The sequence below is a fragment of the Primulina huaijiensis genome, chromosome 9, assembly GCF_012295235.1.
Source record: "Primulina huaijiensis isolate GDHJ02 chromosome 9, ASM1229523v2, whole genome shotgun sequence".
Classification (NCBI taxonomy): domain Eukaryota; kingdom Viridiplantae; phylum Streptophyta; class Magnoliopsida; order Lamiales; family Gesneriaceae; genus Primulina; species Primulina huaijiensis.
Genome location: NC_133314.1, coordinates 5,016,645 through 5,042,341, shown reverse-complemented (window position 1 = coordinate 5,042,341; position 25,697 = coordinate 5,016,645). Strand labels below are relative to the sequence as shown.

The following is a 25,697-nucleotide window of genomic DNA, read 5'->3' as shown; positions in this document are numbered from 1 at the left end:
ATTTGTTCGAGTTCGAATAGATATGTTTGAGTTTGAGTTTGATTTGGAATTCGAATTTTTTTAATTTTTTGGTTCGAATCTATTCACGAGCTATTCGAACTATTGTTCCAATAGTAAGTTTTGAAAATAAAGGTTCGAAAACTCGAAACGTCCGAAATACTCGAAATGTATATATATTTAATATATAATTATATTATCTATTCTATTTTATTAAAGTTGAGGACATGATAGTAACAAACTAGGAAGGACACTAACTTTTTCTTCTAACTTTACCCTTATATGATATTAATATTACACTTTTGTTTTGTTTTTTTAAAAAAAATTTCAACACACACTTTTATTTTTATTTTTTTATTTCAACAATTCAAATATCAATTTAGTCTCTCATTTGTCAAATTTAACTTTAGTCCATCCATAATGATAAAAAAGAATGTACACACACATCGTGTGTGCAGAGTAACTAGTATTAATAAAAAAATTAAGGCACGTGAGCGGCCAGTGAATTATCAGACAAATAAATTTAGTTTGAATTCGACTCCAAAAAAGTTCGAACTTATATTTTCGAGTTCGACTCGAGTTTGATAAATTAAAAATCAAATCAAATATTCGTTGAGTCAGATCAAAAAGTTCACGAACCGATTCGATTTATTTACAACACTAAGACACAGGTACACATGTATTTTGGTTGAAGCCCCCGTTCAAATTCTAACAATATTTTTTCCAAGTAGCTTCTAGTCACTGATTTATTATTGGTATTATAATTAAGTTTGAAATCTAGGGAATAGCATACATACCACAAATTGCAGCACCAAATAGTCCTAAAAATCAGAGACCCAATCGGATTATTTGGATAGAACAACATTTGTACCTAAAAACCGATAATTTTATCTAATTAGGTTTAGGTATTAATTGAACCCGAGTATTTATTTATCTGATGCCCGATGGATAATACGTAATAAAAATAGAGAAATTAATATATTTTGATAAGATAACGTTGCATGATATTAATCTTTTATATAATTTGAAACAAACATTAAACAAAGTAAAGATTATAATTAATTAATATTTTATCTTCTATATCTAGTTATGCCTAATGTGGTAAAACACTTTTAATTAAGAAATCAATAAAGTTAGACACAAAACACAAAGATCGTTGGTGAAAATTAAAGAGTAGGTCTTTTGTGAGACGGTCTCACGGATCTTTATCTGTGAGACGGGTCAACCCTACCGATATTCACAATAAAAAGTAATACTCTTACCATAAAAGTAATATTTTTTCATGGATGACCCGAATAAAATATCCGTCTCACAAAATACGACCCGTAAGACCGTCTCACACAAGTTTTTGCCAAAATTAAATGCTACGTACCGAATGAAAAGGGAAAATGGTTAATGGCACTAGTAGAATTTCTGGCTTTTACTTAGCCACTCGTTACTTCGGCGATTATTAATTATGAAGTAGTATATATTAATCAACTTCGGTAATAACACCAGCGAAGTAAAGCATTATTTTTTACTTCACAATTTAAAAAACACGGGCTTCACTTCTAATTTTTTATAATATTTTACTTCGACACAGTAGTTTTGATGAATTGAAGAGTTAAAAAAAAAAAATTTAATTTATATTTAGTGAAGTAAAAAATGAACCATAATTTTAATTAATTTTTCTTAAATGATGAAGTAATAAAATACAAATTAACTCGCCATATTAAAATTGTGTCGAAGTTAAAGAAAGAATTTACTTCACCACAAATCAATAATTATGAAGTCGTTCTCTATTAAATACTTCACTACAATACAAAAAAATGAAGTCTTTTAAATTTACTACTTCGTCATTAGATGTAAATTGTGAAGTAACAAAACTTACAAACAAAAAAATATGTAAACCGTCGCTAATTAGCGACAATTTTGTTTAAACTGTCGCTATTAGCGACGATTTACAAATCCGTTGCCAAATAAATCGGCGACAGTTGTATAAATACAACTGTCGCTAAATAGCAACGGTTATTTTTTAACCGTCGCTAATAGCGACAGTTTAAATATTTGTCGCCAAATAAATCAGCGACGGTTGTATACACCGTCGCTAAATAGCAACGATTTTTTTTAACCGTCGCCAATAGCGACGGTTTAAACAATCCGTCGCTACATAAATCGGCGACAGTTGTAAAACCTGTCGCTAATTAGCGACATATTTATTGACCCTATAAATACCCACTTTCGCAGCTTATTCTTCACACCACTTCATATCTACCTCTATTTTTCTCGGACGGTTTTAATTTCGATTTAGATTATATTTTTTAGCTTTGATTTTAAATTTATGATCATGAAGTTAATTTTGTTAGCTTATTTTATCGCAAAGTAAAATTGTTTTATAAATTATTTATAAATTTAAAACATGATATTTAGATGTGTTAGGATATTATTTAAAAATATGTAGGAATAATTATAAAATTTAAAAGATAATTTTTTTTTAAAAAAAATAATATAATTAGCGACAGTTTTATAATTACCGTCGCTAACTAGCGACAGGTATATAAATACGGTCGCTAATTAGAGACAGTTTTGGTATAAAGGGTCGCTAATTAGCGACAGTTTTATGAGTAACCGTCGCTAATTAGCGACAGTTTTTGAAGCTACCGTTGCTAGGTAGCGACCGTATTTCAGAAAACTGTCGCTAATTAGCGACGGTTACTCATAAAATTGTCGCTAATTAGCGACGGCTAATCTTTCCAAAACCGTCGCTAAGTGGAAACCGTTGCTAACAGTGAACTCATTCATATCAATTACTTCACAAAAATACAAAACCTATGAAGTTATTCAACGCATACTTCGTCATTCTATATAAACTATGCAGTTATATATAAGCTATTACTTCTGCACTTTACAAAATCGATGATGTAGAAAACATTGTTTTACTTCGTCATCGGTCTAATTCCAGCCAAAGACTTCGCTAATTTATTGGATACGACTTCGGTGATAATGCGAAGTAAAATTGTACCCTATTACTTCACGTGCGTCTACTTCGACAATTATCTACCTATTACTTCATTTAATATGCGAAATAAATCAAGGAAATTCTACTAGTGTGGATACACTGAAAGAGGAAAGCAAGCTGTGATACCCGAAAGACAACCGGCTTGTGCATAAACTTTAATTAATTAATACGGCACCTTTAGATATTTATTTGCATATGTATTATATATGCCGCCAACCACAAAATTAAATTATTTTAAAAGAAAAAAAGTTCCAAATCCAAGACTCCCACGAACTAAATTTTTTTTACATGTGTTAGCTTAAATCTTAAACGGGTTTGTAGCACTGGATATTGATCTTTCTTTTGTTGCCTGTTTTATGACATTTTCATCTTAGGCCGAATTAGGTACCACTATTTCAACCCGTACGTGCTACGGCTGCGAAAGGCATATCAATAAAAAAAAATTGTTTAGCTCTTCGGCTCGCCTATCATACAGGTCCGTCTGTTGATTACAACTTTATTATTACTTGCTATTTTGTAGCTCCATGTTTCGTTCGTTTCTCTTCTACCTAAATTTAATAGGTACTAAACTAATAATTTATCATTTTTCCTATGAGCAATCTGTTACTTTCAGTTGTTTTTTTTAGCTCATTGATGTTTTTCCATCTTATTAACGCCTACCTTTCTAATTACATCTTTGTCATTAACTTATACAAAATTTTACATCTTAGAAATATAATATGGTTGTCTACGAATATATTACTTTTTTTAATATACTAACTACGATGAGAACTTCTGAATTACGATTGTTTACAACTAACTTTATGCACAATGTAATTTACCATATTATTCTTTTCAAATTGCAGGTATTAGTTTATTAAAGTTTTGAGTACAACCTTTTCAAAGTTTTATATTTGTATCTCCCATATTCTTAGAATTGCTCCAACTTATATTTGCTCAGCCTATTTTTTCTCTATTTAGAATCTTATTTCTTCGGCTTCAAAACAAAGTAGTTGAAATTTTAGCTAACTTTCTTATTAAACAAATACTTTTCTATTTATTCAATTTTCTGTGGAACACGAAAGACAAATTCTTTTTGTACAACAAATGGTGTCTTTCTTAGGGCTGAATGTTTCTAGATTTTCCTAAACTTCCTACTCTTTGTTAATGTATTTTTTTTAAGTTTGGTGTGGTCTTTATATTGTGGAATGCGAGTCACTGATATACAACCACTTTTTTAGGGTCAAAGCTAACAGATAATATGTAGATATTGTTATTTCCCAAAAACTGTAAGAGAAAGCATACCAAGGCGTAAACCAGCCGTTTAATTTCCAGATTCGCAAAATCCGTAAGATCCTTAGCTTGACTGAAACAATAATTTCGCATTTATTCATATGTTGTTTTACCTTTCTTTAAATTCTAAGAGCAAGTGCTAATATAAACACATTTTCATTCACAATTTAAATCTTTTTGGCTAAAAGCTAGGCTGAAAATTACAGATTCACAGCACTGTATATACTTTTTAGCATGTCCAAGTTGTGCTAAATCTTGTGGAGCTGCTTATGGATATGAATTCACTTGCTTATGCTGCAACGATACTTTCCCAGGCCTGCAACCACTGTAAGTTACACTTGTACCCTGAAAACATAAACCAATTACAAACATAATACATAATACTTTTATTACAAATTCTCGCTGGTTTACATTGTAACTTATTATATCTATATATATTACGCTTCCAAGCAGAATTATATGATGGAACTGAAAGTTTGACTGTCTATGTGGAACATTGGGAAGTAGAAATGTTATTAGATATGACAGGTGAAGAGCTCGTTGAAGAAAACCAAGGGTTATATTCAGTTGCAACCAGTTCAATTCAATAAAAGACTCTTACAATTTTTTAACTTTTGTTTTTCTTATCTAAAACAGGTAAGACATTTTAGCCCCAATTCCATTAATGAAAAATTCAAAGATTTTCAATTCCTTTTCCAAGTTAGGACATCAAGGAACGAAGCAAGAAATAGAAAATTCGTGCGAAATATAATCATAGCGTGTCTTCCATCATCTGAATCATCATCAACTTCGCGTAGCTCTGAAGAAAAGAACTTGTCTTTACATGTTCAAAAAGAGTTGCTGGCAGGCATACCCATGCCTGAATCTCAAGCAAGCACTTCAAACACACAAAAAGAGCATATTCCAACAACTCTGGTCGAGCATCAAATCAGTTCTACGGCCAAAAGAAGCCTCGACTTCGAAGGAGATATAACAATGAAAAGCCCAAAACATGCTAAAAAAGACTGAGGTACTTACATTGTGTACACTTTTGAAATTGCTTTGTTGGCAATTTTTTAAAGATCGTATTATGTAAACGATTTAAACGTCCAGGCTCTTCAAAAACGTATATGCTGGAGTGAAACAAAAAATTATTATGTATATATAAAATGTGTCTATTGCTTACCTTTTGACAAACACAACGTCTTAGAATATAGTGTTCATATATATTTTGTAAATAACTGTGCTTTTCTTGGTGGTAGTTGGCTGAATCATCCTTTTTTTAATGTTTAACAGATGTAAGGCCTCGTAGGTTCAATTGTCATCTGATTATATTGTTGGAGATATTGTGGATAGTTTAAGCTGAGTTAGCCAAAATAATGCTAGGGATGATGGATCAGTTATCGCTGAACTAAGAAAAATTCATAAGCTCACTGATAGTCTGATTAGATTGTTGAAAATATATTATGGATAATTTTGGAGAATAAATGAATTAAGATAAAAATACTAAATTATTTATTAATGCGCTAGGTTACATTATATTAATATGATAATTAAAAAAATGGAGTATTTTATTTTATATAGATGTGTATGTGTGAGGAGGAGGAACAAAGATCATTTCTAATTATTTATTGATCTACACCTGCACGTACACCTCAAAGAGGCAAAACTAATGATGAAATTAAAAAACTATGTACAGAGCTTGGATCACACCCTCTACAAAGCAAGCAGGAAAAAAAAAGCATAAAATAGCCTTGAACTCTAAATGTAAGCTGCCAAGTTGTCCCCAAAGGATTTATTTGTTTGAAACTTACTCAAAATAAGAAGCCAGGCTTTTCGTTCAGTTCTTTTTTTTTTTTTTTTTTTTTTTTTTTTTTTTTTTTTTTTTNGTTGTAGTTGGTCATTGAGTTTTGCTAGCCCTGCGTGAATGCATGGTTTGTTCAGCTCCAGAAGCCAACATTTAGTCACTTTTGTTATAAGCCTATAAATGAGTTGCCCGAAGGACTTTACGTTTTACAGATTGCTACTTCTTCTATAAAGTTTTGCATTATTTAAGTTTTCCTTTGATTTTTTTAAAACTGACTGTTAATATTGATCTACAAGAAGTTGTATGATATTGTTCTATTTTGTTTCAGAAAAATGAAATGATAGACAAAATATTTGTTTGCTAGTTGTCTGATGCTTTTTCTTGTAGGTGAAACAAAATTGGATTAAAATAGTAAAACAAAGCAGAGGTGTTCATGCTAGAATTGATTTAGTGCTACGAATAATTCATTTCATGTCATTCAATTTTCAAGCGCTTTTAGTGTCTCCCTGGCCTACATTTGGGAGTCAGATGAATATGGTAAACCCGATGCTATAGTTTGTCCCATTTTAGATTATATATGGATGTTGATCTATCAACAGAGGATGTCTTCGCTATTTTTCCCGATATTAGTCGCCGACATTTGCTTTTCAAATGTGATCAATAATATTTAGTAGACGTTATATCGGGTCTAAAATTATTGACATTTATATAGTTGGCTATAAGCACAGTGATTTCTGTTTATTTATTGGGAAAAAAAGCTAAATGTTATGAATTGATTTCTTTGTATTAGATGTTTGCTTTGCAATGAATTGAAGTAATATAATTGGATATTCTCAATGATACTCTTTACAATTGATTAGATTTCTATCATTAGCCGATGCTTAATGTACTAGACGTCAGTTTGCTTTTTCATGGTGTTTGGTTTATTTTCATCGTGTTCAAATCAACACTTAGCGACAAAGATTGACCTAAGCTTGTAATAATGGAAGCATAACAGCTAGTTTTGTACTTTTTAGGTATATACAGTTGGAAAACATAATGTTAATTGTATGTAAATTACGATGTGGTTATGTAAGTTTACGAAATATGGTGTGATATCTACAGTTTGTTGATGTTTTGATGACTAAATCCAAAAAAAAAGTAACGAAATGATTTCGCAAATTAAGGATATAATAATGGTAGTTTAAATATGAGATTAAAACTCTTAGTCCTTGCATCTGTTGTACACAAACATGTGCATGTAATTTTGACAATGGATTTTGTTTGTAACGTGTACATTTACAAAAAAAATTTCTTCCTAATTTCTTATCAACACAACTATCTACGCATTATATAACATTAAAATTCCCGGAAAAAATACAAATGATTAAGCCAGTTTAAAAATATTATATACATGTAAAATATATCAACCGTTAACATACGATAAAAACCAAGTCACAACATATATTTATACATGATATACATAGTTATTATTTTTTTTTTACCATTGTTAATTAGTTGAAACAACTTTTTCTTCTAAATGTTTCTTCAATGATTTCAAACACTTATAATTTAAGTACATGTACGTTCGGACGTAGATTCTATATATGATATTATTACTACTCAAACACTCACAATGTAGCTACATAAAAGATCAACAGTGGATCTTACGTACAATGCTATTACTATAAATATGTAAAGGTTATTATCTGCTAAAAACCTGTGATAATACTATAAATATGTAAATGTTATTATCTGCATAGAAGATCAACTGCTTTTTTAAAATTCATAAGTTGAATTGAAATTTTATTTAACTATGCATATAAATACCTTAAACTCAAAAAACAAATACAATATAGTAGCAAAATTATCATCTTACAAAGTTACATTTCCTTATCCCATATTTTATGTATCATAGTTAAAAATTTCCAAGCGTTTCAAAAACTCTCAATAATTTTTGTTATATATAAAATTCTCAATAAATATACTTTATTTAATTGTATATAATTCTACAGTTTTTTGCTCAATGCTTCAATCTCACTACCTAACATTAACCTTATGATCCACTTCCAATCTTATATACATTCTTAGGAAATATACACAATTTTTTTTCAGAATATATTTGAATATTTTGTATATCATCTCATGTGTTTTTAAAGTTTCTAATTTACGTCAATTGCATAAAAACGATAAAAGACTATTTTATTAAATGTAAATTCATATTACATACATCCATCTATAGAAAAATAAAATAAATATAAAACTATTTTTTATTCTTCTGTTTCTATTATTAAACGATTTCCCTCTATGCTATGTGATTCCCAATTTAGTGTACTTATCATATTTTTTTCTAAAAAAGTGAAGAAGACATATAGGTAGCCTACAAGCTCACATATTCCAGCTGTTTTACTTTTATTTAAATTTTTAAAGTAAAATTATTTTATACCTATTAATCATATTATCATTATTGTTATAATTGTTATCATTATATTCGCTACCGTCAGCATCAATGTAATAAATAAAATTTATTTTGAAAATATTAAAGGTATTATACTTAATTTATTTAAATACTTTTTATAATTTTCCAATGAAAATAACTTTGATTATACCCATATTGTTTGTAAACGATGCTATTATAACTTTCTATATTAGAAAATATTCAAAAAAATTACAGAAACAACTTTATTCCAACCGAATATGCACTCTCATATTATGAACGACATCTTAAACAAAGTAAAGGCTTTCTTCTTCCCTAAATTATGTAATTAATCTTTAAATAAAAATAGTTATCAGCAATATATATACATCAAATCCAAAAAAAATACTAAATTACTATTTACAGAGTTACCTTATAGATGTATTATCTAACATACTTGATATTTAATTTCTTGATTTTTTTCTTAATTAGATTCATTACTTGATTTCATTATTTGTTAATTCACAAGTGGAAATTTTTCACTTGAAATACCGAAGAAAAAGGCATAGAAATCTGCTAATATCAAGCAGATCTACGTTTTTCCTTGTTGTCTCTGTCGTTTGCAAAGATCAAGCATGCGTGCATGACGTACGCCCAAAAACAAGGTTGGGACAAAATCCGACACGCGCCAACGCGCATTTTCCGTGCATTCACACAAAATGACCCTTTTAGGGCAGAACCTCGCTCACAGCCGCATGGAAATTAACACTACCGCGTGCGCGCAAAGGAAACAATAAAAAACCACACAGGTATTGTTATTTTTAAAATTAGCTAAGAACATGAATTCTTTTCATTACGAAAACATACATACATTTTCAAAACTGCTATATTGTTTATAACAATGTTCATTTTATTGACACATTACATGAACAAATGATGACTAACTTTTTTTAACATCACAGGTGTCAGAAATACACCAAATGCGGTGGTGACTCAGGTTTTTGAGTAAAAATTATAGCTAGTGGTTTACCACCTGTTGACAGTTATAGATGAATAACCTGCTTTTATTGCAATCGACAAAAACAACCACGACATTTATTACAAATTATCTATTACTCAACACATTTCATATAATATATGAAAATTCACTTGGCACCCTCTATCTTACTCTATATACACTTATGTGCTTAGTTACCTAACGTTTAACATACTTGATATGTTATAATTTCTCAATACCCATCTTTTGTTAACTACAGATTCAATATATAAACCAAATTCAATGGAAAACAATCCTTACTGTACGTGTATCGACTGTAGACAATTTCAATACAACTATCTATTTCAGAAAGAAATTGAAGAACTAATAAGATTTTAGGTGCTCTTATAGATTGTTTAATAGCTCATATTACAAATAATATTAAGTTAAAGTTACCACGTTCATAAATTCATTAGCATCAACAATGTCATTAAGTATGACACCCTTACAACCACTATCATGATTTAAATATATATACTCTATTTTTGAATTTATAATAACTTATTTATGAAGTAGATTCCTAATTAGATTTTAAGATGAGCAAATATTTTATGTCCAATTTGAGACATGTTATTAAACTTCTCTCATTTGAACACCAATTCAATATTTTTCCTAGCTATTAACACTTTTATAAATTCCTTATCTTTTCATATTTTTCACTTTGTTAAGCACAGTGCCAACTTGAAATACTAATCGTATGACTACGGATATAAAATAAAATAAAAATTACTATACTCATAAAAATCATAGCTTTTAAAAGACCTACACAAATATGAACACATGGTAAGTTACTCTGAAGAAAAATATAAATACTTATATGTTAGACGGCAAACTAAGGTAAGACATGCACCTCAAGAATTGAGGTGCCCCTACCTAGTATATGTATTAAACGACCATTTTTTCGTAACAAATATTGTTTTAAATATTTATAAATACATCTTTGTTAATATACAATTTATATTTAAGTTTTGACGATCATAAACTAAACTGATCTAACTTAAACTTATATTAATAGAGATCATTAAACTGAACTAAATAAGACTACAAGCGTGTTGATCAACCTACGTTGTTACAAGATTTATTGAACGTACAAATCGAGCTAGTCAACTATTTCGATCTGATAGAGTTTCTTCATCAGCATGACTTGAACTAATCTGTTCGAGCAGAACAGATCGAATCGAAGACCATTTTATCAACAATCTATGAAGACAAACATACTATCTCCAAGTATGTCATAAAGTTGTTAGAAGTGACAAAAGAGAAAAGATTTGTTGGTTACCTTTTTCAGCTAGTGTCCAAGAAAATTGAATTGGCAGGTACTATATTCGGCTACACGATAAGGACACATGTATTTGCATAATTGTCGACTATCCAGTACATCTGTGAGTACCGTATATATTTATTAACGTTGAGGACCAACGACTATAAAGAAGGAATGCATAAAGATTGAAGATCGCTCTTGCAACTGCTACTATTTTATCAATTTTCATCAAGCATTCAAATCGCGTAAGATCTATTAAAAGATTCATATTTAAGCTGTCCTTGCACATGCACTAAGTTTCATCAGATCGATTAAAGATCAATATTATGCACTTTGTATTATCCCTTATATTTTATACACAAGCGTTGTATTGTGACAATCATTTGTAATTGTTAGAAACCTATTTCTGAACAGATAAAGTTGACGTAAAGAGTGCTAGAAGTTTCAGTTTATTAGGGTTGTTGAACTGAGCTGAAATGAATTTATACAATTTGTTGTAACTGATCAAATCTTCTAGTGAAATCTTTCTAGAAACAGAAGAAATGGAGACGTATAAGCTTAGCTTTCGAACTTTCATAAACAAATTATTGCCTCTTTTACTTACAATTACTTACTTGTGCTTTTTTGATTGTTATCTGTGCTATTAAGTCAAATATCGTAAACTTTGTTGTTGCACTATCATATATCTTATTTATGTAACAACTTGAGCTGTTTCACACTTAAATATTTTTTTAGCTCACTTTACTTGAGCTTCTAACACAACTTAAGTTTAGTATTATTTAACATAGTTTTTATTATAGTTCATTCACTCCCTCTAAACTGTTTTCGAAACTTCCCAAACTCTAATTTTAAATAAATAACACAAGAATTTTTTTCCACTATTCACCGAAAAAATATTCGAAACCTCGGTTTGATAAAACTTTAATGAAAAGTTAAATCGATATCCCATTTAAATAAAAAATGTAATTTTCCAAAACTATCCGAATGACACATAAATATCAAAGTAATATTTGAATAAGGTTCTAAATACTCAATAGACAACAAAATTTAGCAAATAAAAAAAGTCTCGACCATGCTAAATAAAAGTTCTCTCGTCATTTTTTAAACTTCAAGTTATAGTGAAATGCAAAGTCTTCGGGAGTATACTGCTTTTGGTCTGGATTTGGTCAATGATCAGCCCCTCCGGTCTCAACATCATCCTTACCTACACACGTTCAAACCTAGTGAGTCTAATAACTCAACACGATCAAACCATTATAACAAGTATATNAGAGCGAAACTCATCTATACATTTATCAACATCGTGCAAAACTATTGCCGAAGTTAGAATAGGAAAATAGAGGTGTGTAGGAATTTGGGTTTTTTAATAAAATATTATAAAAATTAAATATTTTTACCAAACTATAATAAAATGGGAGAATTTTAAAATCCATGGTAATCCATAGAACAATTCTATTTTACAAATAAACTATATATATATATATATAGTTTATTTGTAAACTTGATTCATAAAATACAGTCTGAATAACATCAATAATATACAAAATTGAATGAGACACTACATCATCGCATTCCCATTTAAATATTAACCTTTTACTCATGTGAAACGAAGCAGCACATCTTCGCTTTTATTCTTAAAAAAATACTAATGAAATTATAATAATTTTAATGGTAATGGCTTTTTTTGGGAAAAAAATTTAAGATTTCCTGGAGTTTTTTTAAAAATAATAGAAATATGAGAAGATCGGAAAATGTACATTATCATCAAACAAACACAGAACATTGACATAGGTAGAACTTCATATTTTTTTTAAAAAAATTAATAATGATGACCAATATATGGCCATATTTTATTTTTAATAAAACCATTTTTTTGCCCTTTTTGAATCCTATATTAGGATCCCATGATCAATTCCTCAGATTTATTTAAATCCGAGGAATTGTTCCTGGAATGTTATAGTTTTAAAATTTTTGTACTTTTGTTACAGTTTGTTAAAATTTGAAATTTTTATTATATTTTATTAAAAACAAAGATTCTGATAATTTTACAGAATGCTCTCTATACACCCAGAAAACAATGTGTGAAAGGTGTAAAGAGATGATCAACCGAAGTCAGATCGAAAACTCCATGATCGAGACGAAAGGAAACTGGAAATTTCCAGAAAAGCTCAATTCAAGGCAACATGTCTAAGCCTTTGCTTCATATGGTTACAAACTTATTTTGTACATTAGTTCTGAACCAAAGTTGTTCAAAATGTTGGCCGATTGACTGAAAAGTAGCTGTAACTACTGTTTTTCGGCAACAGAAGTAACATGTTTCCCATTTCAGATAATTAAAATCTGGGCAAAATCGTACAGAATTTCAGAACGATTTCTGAACAAAAAGTGTAGATCAGGAAGAGTTAAATCCAGCTTGAAATTTCCAGTCACGCTTACGTAGTGGCCAGAACTCTATATCAATTGGTGAATTACTTCATTTCTTATTCAATATTAATATATTTTCATAAAAACATATATAAATAAGATGAGTTCTAAAACATACAGGGATATTCCAAGAACCTGAAACACCGAGAATGAAAACGAGAAATGATGAAAGCAGTAGACACCGTATATTTATTTATACTTAGGTGTGATCAAGACAGGTCCTACCTCAGTCTAGAAATTTACAAGTATCACACACTATGTTAGCATCATATACCTCCAAGTGTTTGCTTTGTTCTAATCATTCTGTAGTATCAGAATCTAAGGGGGCAGTTGTGGATCAGTCCTTTACATGTCCCATGTTTAAATCAGGATGGAGAAGTTCTTCGAATTGCAACTGTACAAGACAAGACAGCAGTTTAGTTGATTGAGGGAATTAATGTTGCAGAACGATAATAGATGCAAATACTAATCTACCGATGCATTTTTATGTGCTAATTTCATCCTTCTGTAATCTTCTTGTGCTTTCTTGGAGCGAAACATTGCCTGGACCCTTACAACGGATCTCTCAACCCGGTCCTCAGCTTGTTTCCTGCTGGCTTGGAAGAAAACTTCTTCCGAGTCACCTTCTTGAGTAGGATCATCAGGTTGTATCTGAATCCCACGAATGCCTTTTCTCTTTAAACGCCAACGGAGGATTACTTTTTCAAGGACCCCAACTGACCATACAATCTTGCGGTACTGTCGTCGGGCTTGAAAACCACGGAAAGCAGCCTGCATCGAATGAGAAGCACTTACTTTCAGCACAAGACTGGATATAGCAGAATGAATAATGCACAAATGCTACCGTGTTTACTAGGTTTGTCAAAAGGGAAAACCGGATCGAACATTTTGCCCCCACTAAAGACTATTTTGGCAACCAGCAACCTAGCCATGTTCTTAATCCACAAATGGATCTCATCCCATTCATGAAGCCCCCCCTCCCTACATTTAGTTCCTACTTACCTGTATTTTAATAGCCTTCTGACGCTTGTTAAGGAACTCTTTTCGCATCTTGAAAGTACGGAATCTATATTGGATTCTAGCAGCAGCTGTCATCTTTTTGCGCCTATTATGATTGCGGAAAGCATGCTGGATCTTCAATGCTGCAACTATGTTACGTGCTTCTTCTTCGGGATTAGATGACTGAATTGATTTTGTTCTTACTTTGATTGAGTGCTCAATCAACGCAACCTGGATGCGTGCAGCTGCATCAGCAGCTGTCCGGTAAGCCGCAAGAGTTTCCTTCAGATTTAACTCATCTTCACTTAGATTTTCGGAGTTCACTGTTCCACTTGTGGTAGGCTGTAAGGACCCACTAACGTTTCCTGCCAATGTCATATCATTAAACTGAGCAACTAAAGCTGTCTCAGCAAGATAAGCTGCCAAACCATCAAAACCATTTTTAGAAGCAAGATCAGCAGCAGTGCATCCACCAGGGTTTTCAGGAGTTGGATCTGTGACTAAATTAGGCTTTGCCCCAGCAGATAAAAGGGTCGCTACCATTTTCTCCCTGAAAAAAGTGCTAAATTAATACATAAAGAATACTATTAATCAACCAAACAAATTAGTCACGGATGGTCACAGAAACATATTCCAACTATGTTGATACTCGCTATTGATCTCAACAGTTAAATTATGTTGAACAATTTCTTAACAACTTTAAGCTTCTATTTAGAGGTCTTACACCATGAAAATTCACTTAAACCAAATCACAGGAATTCAACGCATCAAGTTACCAACACACGATGAAGCATAAACTGCAACAAAACCTCAGGAGAGGGTTAACATAGTGAGAGAAAGAAACTTTCACAAATAGAGGAAACATTTCCAGACTACCTTCCAGAATATGCAGCCCAATGTAGAGCTGTCCAACCAAATTTGTCCCTATAATCCAATGATAAGCTAGAACACGAAAACGAGTAAACTGCCCATGTGTAACCTAGCATGGCACACAAATGAATTACACCTTGACCATGTTTATCACGTTCAGAAATTTTGCACCCTGCTACCACTTTTTCTAGCAACCACTCTTGCAGTCTATTATGCAAAGTCAACTCAAACAAGCTATCTTTTGCCCGGAAAAAAGAAATTTTGGCATCTTCAACTATTTTGGTCAAAGACATCCAGCCATTGGAGACATGTGAAGTTTTTTGAGCAAAGGCTTTGGCTTCCTTCAAGGCATTTTGGGAAGGTTTAGTAGAAAACACACCGAGGTCTTTCGATGATGAAAACAACAAATGAGCTAGCCTTAGCTGAAGTTGAAATTCTTCCCAATTAGGTCTGTCATCAGAAGAAATCTCATGCTTGGGCACTAGGGGAGCTCGGAATTCAAAAGTCCAAACTTGGCTGATAGGATTGTGGCCATCAAAGGTCAGATAAAGACTAACTACGCCAGGACTTTGAGGTGAAATCATACATCGAATTACCCCATCTTGTATAACTCTCGCAGCAATAGTAGAATCTCCACAGACAAGAAAGAGATTAGAATTTGTGCAGGATACTTGTCCATCTTTAAAAAACCCAACAACTAAAATCTGCAAAACAATCATCGAGTCAACAAACCACAAAATTTCAAAATAAAAGAAAATCAATCACAATTTACCAAAATTTTTAGCAAAACATAAGTTCAAGAAATCCAAAGAAAACCATGTGTTAACTGTGCATGAAAAAAGGGTAAAAGAATTTTTTTTCCTTAAAATCCAAAAGAGGAATATAACTTGTTCAATGGATCTGACAAATGTATTATTTCAGTCCAGCAAGCTGCTCAAGTTCAAAAACAATGACCGTAATTGATACAATTCATTCCACATTTTATTTGAAACATATTCTCCATTCAGTAGATTAGCCATTATTCTTGTGATACAAACTGATTTTCATTGTTCGCTACTTCACCATTCATATGCAACTTGTCTTCATTTACAAAACTAATGTGTAAACCTGTGCATAAATATTCAATGAAAAATAAAGGCAAACATTAAGGAAGAACAGTGAAAAGGAGATGACCTTTGTTTCTTCAGTTGACACAGCCCATGCAGGTGAGACCTCGGTTATGTTGAATATATGCCTGAATGAAGAAGTTTGTTGATTATCCACCGCCTCAGACGTGAAAGGCTGGTTCACAGTTAAAATAGAATATTCCAGAGCTTGATCATCAGCAGATCCTGGAGAATCAGCAATGATATTGGCCATCCACCTTCCAAAACTATCCTGTGCTTGGAAAACATCTTGTCCTGGGTCATCCACACATTCACCTAATGGCCCTAGTCCCTTGGTCTGTAAACTTGCAATCTTTTCACGTCCAACAGCCTGGTGGAGTTCACTGCTTGGAAAAGCGTAATTAATTGAATTCTGCCCGTAAACTTGATCAAAGAAACAGTTGGCAGAACTTTCTGGGGACACTTTGTTGGTTGACATGGCATTAATCTGTTCGCAGAAATGAATATTGATGAATTTTAATCAACAAAAGACCGTGAATGATTATGATAGATTCCAAATTATTCAGAGGCAATAAACAGGAAGCAAATATCAGGGAAGATGATTTGGTGGCAGAATTATGGATTAATGCATTTAGAGCCTAATCTCAGGAAATTTGTTCCCTGATTTTAGGAGTAAAAATATCTAGTGAAGTTATTATAAATAAAGTTAGTCACATAAAAGAAGGTGGGTAAAATTGTGTAGTGGTGGTTCCTTTTGTTTTTATTATAGCCCCCCTTTTTTGGTAGTTCTTCATCCCTTTTGTAGCTCCAACCACTCAAATAAAGTTATGTCTGGAATTGAATTTACCAAATTATAATTTTTCTGAATTCTGATTCTGTTTTTCTAATATTCTATCAGATTCATCTTGAGATCAACCACACATGATTTGCAAGAAAATGAATATTGGGAGAAATGGGCATCTAAACCCTATCATTATCAGAATGTCTTAATATGTTGAACAAGATTAAAAAAAAAAGAATATAAAAGGGACGAAAGGAGTAATTGCGAAAAATGAACTAGCACAGATACATCTACATCTTGAAACTAAATAACAGAGTGTTGATTTGGGCAATAAAAGACACAGTGGCCAAATAAAGCAACTATAGAACCCACATAAGAATAGCAATGACAAAACACTGAGGGAATGCTAATATCAAAGCCAACACAGATTACAACTCTTATATTTGACACAGAAAAGTAATAAATATTGTGCACGCCAAGTCAAACAGGGTGCATTAACATTGAAGTAGCAAACTGACCAAACAAGAGAAACCTTTATAGCATCATCTAAACATTTAAAGACAAAAAGGTATTTCTATGGGAGTACTTGGCCCATTCTTACTTTCATTTTGATTAATTAACGCTTCCAGTCATGAAAATGTGGACCTACTATTTTCCAGCGGAAACAATGCAGAAGTACACCACATTATTTTTCATTCTTTTGGGGTATCAAACAAACACAAGGACCTCAATCTGTCCACTACGGACATGGAATTAAAAAAACAATGCACTAAGAATATGCACCTCATTAGCAAATGAATTGAAAATAAAAAAATCCGTTTACAAACGAAATTGAAAAACCAGTTCCACTTACACCAATCCTACAACTCTTCGTCTCATATTGATTCAACTCAAAGCCTGCAGGAAAAAATCGCAACCACCAAAACAGAAGATAAACAACAATTCTTTCAAAAACTATATTTCTATATTAATATTAAACACTTAAATATATTAAGTCTGTACCTTCGTGCAGAGCTAGCATATTGCGGGAATGATCTGGCAGCAAAAGCTCATCCCATTCAAGAGTATTTATCTCATGAAGTTTCTGTTCATGATTCTCTATGGTCGTCAGACAGTCACGGAACTCTGAAATTTTTTTTTAAAGAAGAACTTAATACCAACTAATTTCCAGCAACTAATTAATGAAATGCTATCATCTTTGAGTTCAACTAAGAATTCAAACATGTGAAGACTCAAAACCAGTTTTTTTTTTTTTTTAGGAAAAGCAGTCAACAAAATTAATAAAATCATTTGAATACTACAAAGTTTAGCTAGATCTTGTCAATTGTGCTCAAGAAAATTCTCTCTCGCTATTGCAACAATAAACAGCTTCACATATTTAAATTTTATTAGTAGCCATGTATGTTCCTGTTATGTAATAGGAAATACTCTCTTGTTGCAACTTTAGAATTTTCTATTAAAGTCATCTTTGTTGGTCAATCAAATAGCATATCCTTTCCAGGTATGGACCAACTAATTCCATCTGACTGATGAAGCAATATATCTTGCACAAATCTTAAAATCACCTAAAGGTGATGTGCGGTCACTGTAGCGCACTTGGCCAAATTCCGAATCAGATTCTTCCAATGAAGGCCAAGAAGCAGATGGGTCGGAGGCAGCTGAATTAGAATTGGAATCTACATATTGCGAAACCTGCAACTGTATCATAAGTTAACCATTATTCATGTTGCATAAGCCACAGGTTATTTCACATACATGAATCATCCATTAATATGGCTGGTGGGAATGAGATTGTGTCAATGATTCTCAATGAATTATCCTTGGATATTAAGCACGACTGATTGATGTTTACATCATACAAAGACTAATTCACCTTTCCCCCAAGTTCTATCCTTAAAGAAGGGAAAAAAAGGCTAGTACAGAAATGCTGACAAACTATCAACTCTCTAGGTTTGAGCAAATGGGCGAAGACCTGAAGCATGTAACCATAAAGAAAAGAAAAAAGAAGGGACAATGGTATAAGAGACAGGAAGAGTATCCTTGTCCCTAAATCTGAACTTAACAAATTACTGCAAATTATGGCATTAAGCTGGCTGCTTACAAAAAAATAAACTTTGAAAATGAACAGTGCTTGAGGAAGAAAGGATTGCATAAGGGTCTTTACAGAATGTAACTATAAACTGAAAACTAGAAGCCTATCCTTTATTATAATAACTAATGGAGTGACAAAGAATACCAAAGCATGGCTTCCAAAACGATTCCACAAATCTAGAGTCAATGCTATGTAAGGTTTCTGCCCAGCATAAATATTTTGGTGCATCAGATATAAGAAAAGAAGAGAAGCCGATTGATGCTATCAAAAATATATAAGAGGAGGATATGACCTCTGCAAGAACAAGGCGTTTATTAGTGACAGTATACATAAATGTTATGTAACAAATCCTAGGACTTTAATTACGATTAATAATGAAATCACGAAAGATATGTGCCCATACAGATATATGCTCTATCACGGTGTTCTAAAACTCGGGCTAGGCGCCGCTTGACCGCACCGAAAAGGTTCTAGGCGGCCAGCCTATGCGGCAAGGGCGCCTAGGCAGTCCTAAGCGGGCCTCGGCGTTTAAAGTGTTTTTGGGAAATTTTTTTGGGCTTTTAATTATTGAAAGCCGAATTAAACTAGAACATGACATAAGAAAGAATTATAGGATCGTGCTTTTAATTTTTTGGGCTTTCAGCTTGCACTTTTCCTAACACGCCACCGTCATCTTCTTTGTCTATTTACTTCTGCACACATAAGAAAATCGAATCAGATCCTAAAAGTAATTTTTTTCTTTATTTTGATTTATTTTGCATTGCCTATTATTCTGATCCGTCTTAAGCAGGAGGAATAAACCAGGTGTCAATTGGATTTTAACAAAGTTTGGGATGAAATTTGTTTAAGAACCATTACAATACAAGTCTCTTGATACTGTAGAATCCGCCTAGCGACGTCTAGTCCTCGCCTAGGGGGCCTAGGTTCTAGGCGCTAGTCTGGCGCCCAACTAGCGCCTAGCGAATTTTAGAACGATGCTCTACCAGTTCATGGTAGACAAAAGAGTGTCGCTGGCCATAAATGAACGGAAAAAATCTAATTTCTACCACTTATATGCATAGAACTACAACGAAAAGGAAAAAGGGAGAAGAAGAGAATATACAAGGGCTGGTATCCCTAACAAAAAATGAAAGTCAAAATAATGTCCATAGCTTCACGTGTACGAGATGCATTTTACCAAATCCAGGTAAATAGAAATTTAAAATATGTGGAACATAACAAGAAAAATTACAGCTGGTACATTGTACCCTAATAAGTACACGACAAGTATCTTAGTGTGATCCATATATGCATTTGATTATCCAGCAAAAGAGAATAAAATGCAAAACTACTGAACATTTACTCGAAGACAATATAACATTCATGGAAAAGTGTTAATTTTACAAAGGCATGTTCTATGTATGAGAAGTATTAGGAAACGAAGACAATTTTTCCATACATGACATCTAGATAGGATTTAGTAAGTTAATCAAGACTGACCTCTTGAGTTTCACGATAATGGACCAGGACGATATGCTCTAGAGACCTGCAAGTTACTAAGCTGTTAATGAGAACACGTACCTCGCAAGAGCAAATTCTCGTTTAATGTAGTAATTCATTAATGACTGCATCATGTTCATAATCAAATGATAAGGAATGTGATGATAGGTGTATTTGTGAACTTGTCAGCGATTTTATGATTTCATACTTGTCAAGTAGCCAGTAACATCGACGAACAAATGTTGGCTTGTCTTCTCCATGAGCGTAGTATATATGTATTCTTTCCTCATTACCTACCTGTACTGAATATAAATAAAAGCTTAGGCGCCCTTGCAAAAACAAAGAGTCGGATAAGTTCTCAAATTAGGTTCCATTCAACCATCTTAATTCTGATAAGGCAAATGAATCCCAATATAAGAGAAAATGCATAACTGTAATAGATAAATTGACCTGTGCAATTGAGGGACATACTACCATTAAAAGATTCTAATACCGAGAGTCCGAGATGTGTAAAAAATAATAAGCTAGGCCTAGAAGGCATATTTGGCATATCATTAATTCTATGGATTCTTCATATTATATATTTCACTTTAATCTTCTAATTAAGCACTAGTTTATTACTCGTTGCTTAAATGATAACGCAAACAATTATATCCCAAGTATCTATGGAACTTCTATGTTTATCTTAAAGAAGTAAGTCATATCAGGAGTCGCAAAAGAAAACTGACAGATGGAAATAGCTTATTGTACATCAGAGTTCACAAAAGAAGACAACAGACAGATGGAAATGGCTTATTGTGCATCAGAGTTCACAGAAGAACACAACAGAGATGGAAAATGGCTTGCTGTGTGGAATATTTGTTTAATGAGGTTCCATAATCACTTTATGAAGTGAAGTCTACACATACAGCACTCTTAATCAATCATCCAGTAAAGGATTATTCTCCTCATGGGATGCTGCAAGATTGATCATTAGTCCTGCCACACTGATAGGCATGATTAATAGCTACAGTTTAGCAACAACTATAACTAAAATTCTGATTAAATTTGAATAAGCTTATGCATTCAGTTTCCATGACTGATTCCTGATAAAAAAATTTATTGTTGGGTTATGAAAAGTGACGAGTATGTGGTGACCCTTTTTTTGCACCCTGGGTCAACGGTCAATCAAGCCAAAAACCAAGACAAAATCAAACACTTCTTAGGTCATGTGTTGAGCTATATATAGACTGACTGTGCATAGAAGAAACTAGCACAGAGACACAGCGACACCTACATGAGTCATGTGTAGCACGGCAACGTGTATAAGAAACTATATGTACTGCGTACCAGCTATAGCATATGGACTCCCAGAGACAGAGTACAGGGCAATAAGCACGACTCACATGCCATGTGTTACGATGGAAAAGGGAAGAAAAAGGAAAGACGTTCACACAAGGAAGAATTCCACAAAAGATAAGGCATGAAATTGAACTGCGGCAGAGAGGCCAATTCACAGAAAACCCTAGCTTATAAAGACAGGAAAAGGGTAGATAACTCTGAATCAGAAAAGGATAAAAAAAACTGCTAGAAATTTCAGAGCTTTTGGCAAGAAGGACCTATATTGTGTAATTGTCATATTTGCACTTAAGACATCTGATTTTTTTATGTGAATATGAACTGATTTTATCTAGACTAGGGCAGGCCGAACATTGCAGCCTTCGATCTTCTTCTTCTTTTTTTTTTTTTTTTGAATGAATAAGCAGTTGCATTTAGTCCTATTACTTAGTACTGGGGTTTAAGTTAGAATGAAATTAAGCTGGCAAATTAGTGGCATAATTTGTTGCTCGATTTGGTAAGTAGCAGGATGGAAAATAATCAAAGACAAAATTCAATTTATTTATGTTGTTTTACAAATCTTCAATTCGTGAACGTGCTTTAATATAATTAAATCAGTAAAAAAATCTAGAAGCTTGTTAAATAAAAACAGAACTGTTATGGCCTAGAGATTCGCTAATGAGAAAATTTCGAATTTTCGCTGTGAGCTGACCCAATGCTTTTGATATGCCTATATCTCCCAACCTCTCCTTGTCACCCTCCAATCTCTCTCTTCACTACAGCATCAGTTTTCCGCACCTTGTTTCCCAAACTATACCCAAGCTCCACAAACCTCAATGAACATCCCCACCCAGCCCCAAAAAAAAAACCCCCAACACCATTTATCAGAATCTTCAATCGTAATGCTTCCAACTAGCCTTTTTTTAAGATGCAATTTTGCCCGCACTGCATTAATCCAGGGACCAGAACATTTAAGAAGTCCACAGTTTCTCAGGGTAGTGGTGGTTGTGGTGCTCACGAAGTAGTTGTTGCACTGATGAAGTTGTAGAACATGGCAACAATGAGCTCATATGTTAAACACCATTGTGAGGAAATTCATAAAGATTTGATGGGAAAACATGAATGATTAAATTTGACATCAGTAGTCCACGCTGCTTCATCTTTTAACCAACCAAATATGAATATCAGACCTAAACATCTAAGTTCTTGCAAAGAGAGGCAACAAAATTACTTTTTCTAGGGACCCATCCTAAAAACACCAAGCTACTGCTATTTAAACAACAATCAGTGTGAACACCAACGTTAATTGACCTATACTTTCTGAAATACCTAGACTGAACCTCCTATAGTCAATAAATCATAAAAAAATTATTAAGAACCGAAAATCCCAAAACGAATTAACAAAGAGTTAAAAATTGCGTTCACCCATGTCACCAATGTAGCAACATGCAAATTGTTAACTCAACACATATCGTCAATGTGTTAGACAACCTTACTTTCAAGTGTTCATGAGCTTCTTTGACAGTTTTTCCGTCCTTTTTCTTCTTCCAGTTATGGCCATCCTTGCGAAAATTCCGGAGCATTTTACGATCAAACAACACGATTGTGCCACCTACATCATCCCCAATAGAATCAATATTAGTTAGAGTCACACTATAATTCTTACATGTCCTACATTCAAATATTCCGCTGGATGTCCATAAAAAGAACCTGCGATAATAGTGAAAGAGAAGAAAATAGCACACAAATGTATTACTTTTCGGTAAATTCACGGGTTTTACGTGAACAGAGAAATATCTGTAGTTACACAGAATAGCGTAAATCTCATTGGGTCTGAGCCACCTTCCCTTGACTTCCTCCATCATATTACCAACATCCAAATCTGTCCATGCAACATGGTTCAAAAATTACAACAATCTGACATTTGAAGTTGGCAAAATTGTCAGCTTACTATTGCACTTCTATTGAGCTTTTATTGAGAAGTAAAATGATGTAAAGTATCATAAAAACACTGAATGATAAACTAATGCACAAGGAAACGCATACCTCCAAACAGCTTCAATCAATAAGTAACTTGCTAGACAAAACAGCAAGAAACTAGAAGGAATCCCAAGATTAACGTGACCGAGGGAAATCATAAGAAATCCCAACATTAAAAGGCTGAGATTCGGTCCACCGTCCTTGACTTGTAATTCCCTTATTCTACCCGATATATATTTTCCTAATTTATCTGCATCTATTTTCATGGGACTTCTATACACAGTTGACCAATAATGAAGTTAAATAAAAGACCTACTAAGTCTTGTCCAATTCATCGATTCACTACTCTATATCCCTCTAGATAGTAGACTGCGCGTATACTGCAAAATAATAAAATTTCTCAAAACTCACTCGCCACTGTTAAATGTTAATCAAGAAAAATAAAACCAAACCAAAAAAAAAAAAAAAATTCAATAAGTTAATGAAGAGCAAAAGAGTAAACCCAGCAAACCCATCATCCAAAATTTGACAAAAAAACTTCACAAATCAAATTCAAAACAACAAAAGAAAAGGTGTGCCCCATATGTAAATCATACCTTCCATGGAACGGAAGCCATGAATCTCAGAGCCGACGAATCGAGCGGGTGTAATCGCCTCCATTACACCTTTTCAATCAATTCACGCGCTGCAAGATCACTGCAATTCAGCTAGACGGTGAAGATCAAAGGTGAAGAGAAGAATTCGCGTACAACTTCAGATAACATCGGTCGAATCTGTTGATTAGAACAAAAATGTTTCATAACTACATATTAATTATTGAGCTGAAAAATGGATACATGGTGACCACTTTGCCTTTGAGAGCGACACCGACACGCCCGATAGCGATATATGGCGATGGATTTTCAGGAGAAATTGAAATAATACATGGAAATAATATCACTGTGTGTAAAAATGATCATCACGATACATTTTGACTGTTATAATAATAATAATAATAATAATAATCTCTTAAAATATCTAACTTTGTTAAAGCAAAAACTTGTGTGAAACGCTCTCACGGGTCGTATTTTGTGAGACTGGATATCGGAAAGGTTGACCCATCTTACAGATAAAGATTTGTGAGACCGTCTCATAAGAGATCTATTCGTTTGTTAATGTCACCGTAATTATAATATTTGATAAAATGATAAAAATACTTGATCTAAGTCAAGATTACATGTTCTATGTGTGTAATTATTACGAGTGAGAAGAAATTTTAAGAAGAGAAAAAATGAAACTAGAGTAAACATCAATAAATCATCAATAACAAACATATGTTTGCACAAAATTCATTATTTAATTGAGAAAGAATATTTTGTTTTATTTTTCTGAAACATTTTTTGTCACTACCTTCGTTTGGTGAGGAGATAAATCGAATACCGTACATATTTTGTTTTACTTTTTTTAAATAAAAATTTCAGACTTCATTAATTATGTAATGTTGTAGATTGTGCTAATGGTTTAGAATCATGGAGAAGGTAGTTCTGAGGCTTGTAAACTCGAAAACATTGTAAAGAATAAATGACTGAGATTAAAATATTGAAACGAATTTGTGCTGAATTTTAACGTGGGAGTGTGAGATCTAGAGCGAAGAAGAAGTTTTTTCTTGAGAAAGAAAACATCACGTTAGAGACCGACGTTGCAGGAGACATTAAGGGAAAGAGCTTTGTTGTCGAGAATGATCTGAATTCTGTTGAAGATGTTGATGGGGTCGATGAGAAAATTGAAGTAGGGGACTTTAATTTAAAACTTGATGAAAGTAGATATTTTGATTATTTTGTTGATGTATTGGTGAATATATATGTTGCTAATTTGGCGAAAGGAGAAGGGGAAGGTGTAGGTGGTGAAGAATTGGATAATTTGGG

General features: G+C 32.7%; 1 protein-coding gene across 3 annotated transcripts; it reads right to left on the bottom strand.

Annotated features, from left to right (window-relative positions):
- Positions 1-13,217: 13,217 nt before the first annotated feature.
- LOC140983712 (calmodulin-binding transcription activator 5-like) lies at positions 13,218-24,750 on the bottom strand. Of its 3 annotated transcripts, XM_073450813.1 has the most exons (14): positions 24,630-24,750; positions 24,390-24,489; positions 23,570-23,695; positions 23,310-23,425; positions 20,705-20,793; positions 20,497-20,542; positions 18,491-18,623; positions 17,928-18,050; positions 17,779-17,822; positions 16,212-16,631; positions 15,045-15,742; positions 14,172-14,718; positions 13,644-13,940; positions 13,218-13,563 (listed from the first exon to the last, which is right to left on the bottom strand). In XM_073450813.1, exons 2-14 carry the CDS (start codon positions 24,451-24,453, stop codon positions 13,507-13,509), a joined length of 2,760 nt encoding a protein of 919 aa, XP_073306914.1. In that variant the 5' UTR covers positions 24,454-24,489; positions 24,630-24,750; the 3' UTR covers positions 13,218-13,506. The 3 variants fall into 3 exon arrangements, with proteins under 3 accessions (XP_073306914.1, XP_073306913.1, XP_073306915.1); XM_073450812.1 differs by having other exon boundaries at positions 24,390-24,697; XM_073450814.1 differs by having other exon boundaries at positions 18,491-18,617; positions 24,390-24,697.
- Between the last annotated feature and the right edge of the window lie 947 nt (positions 24,751-25,697).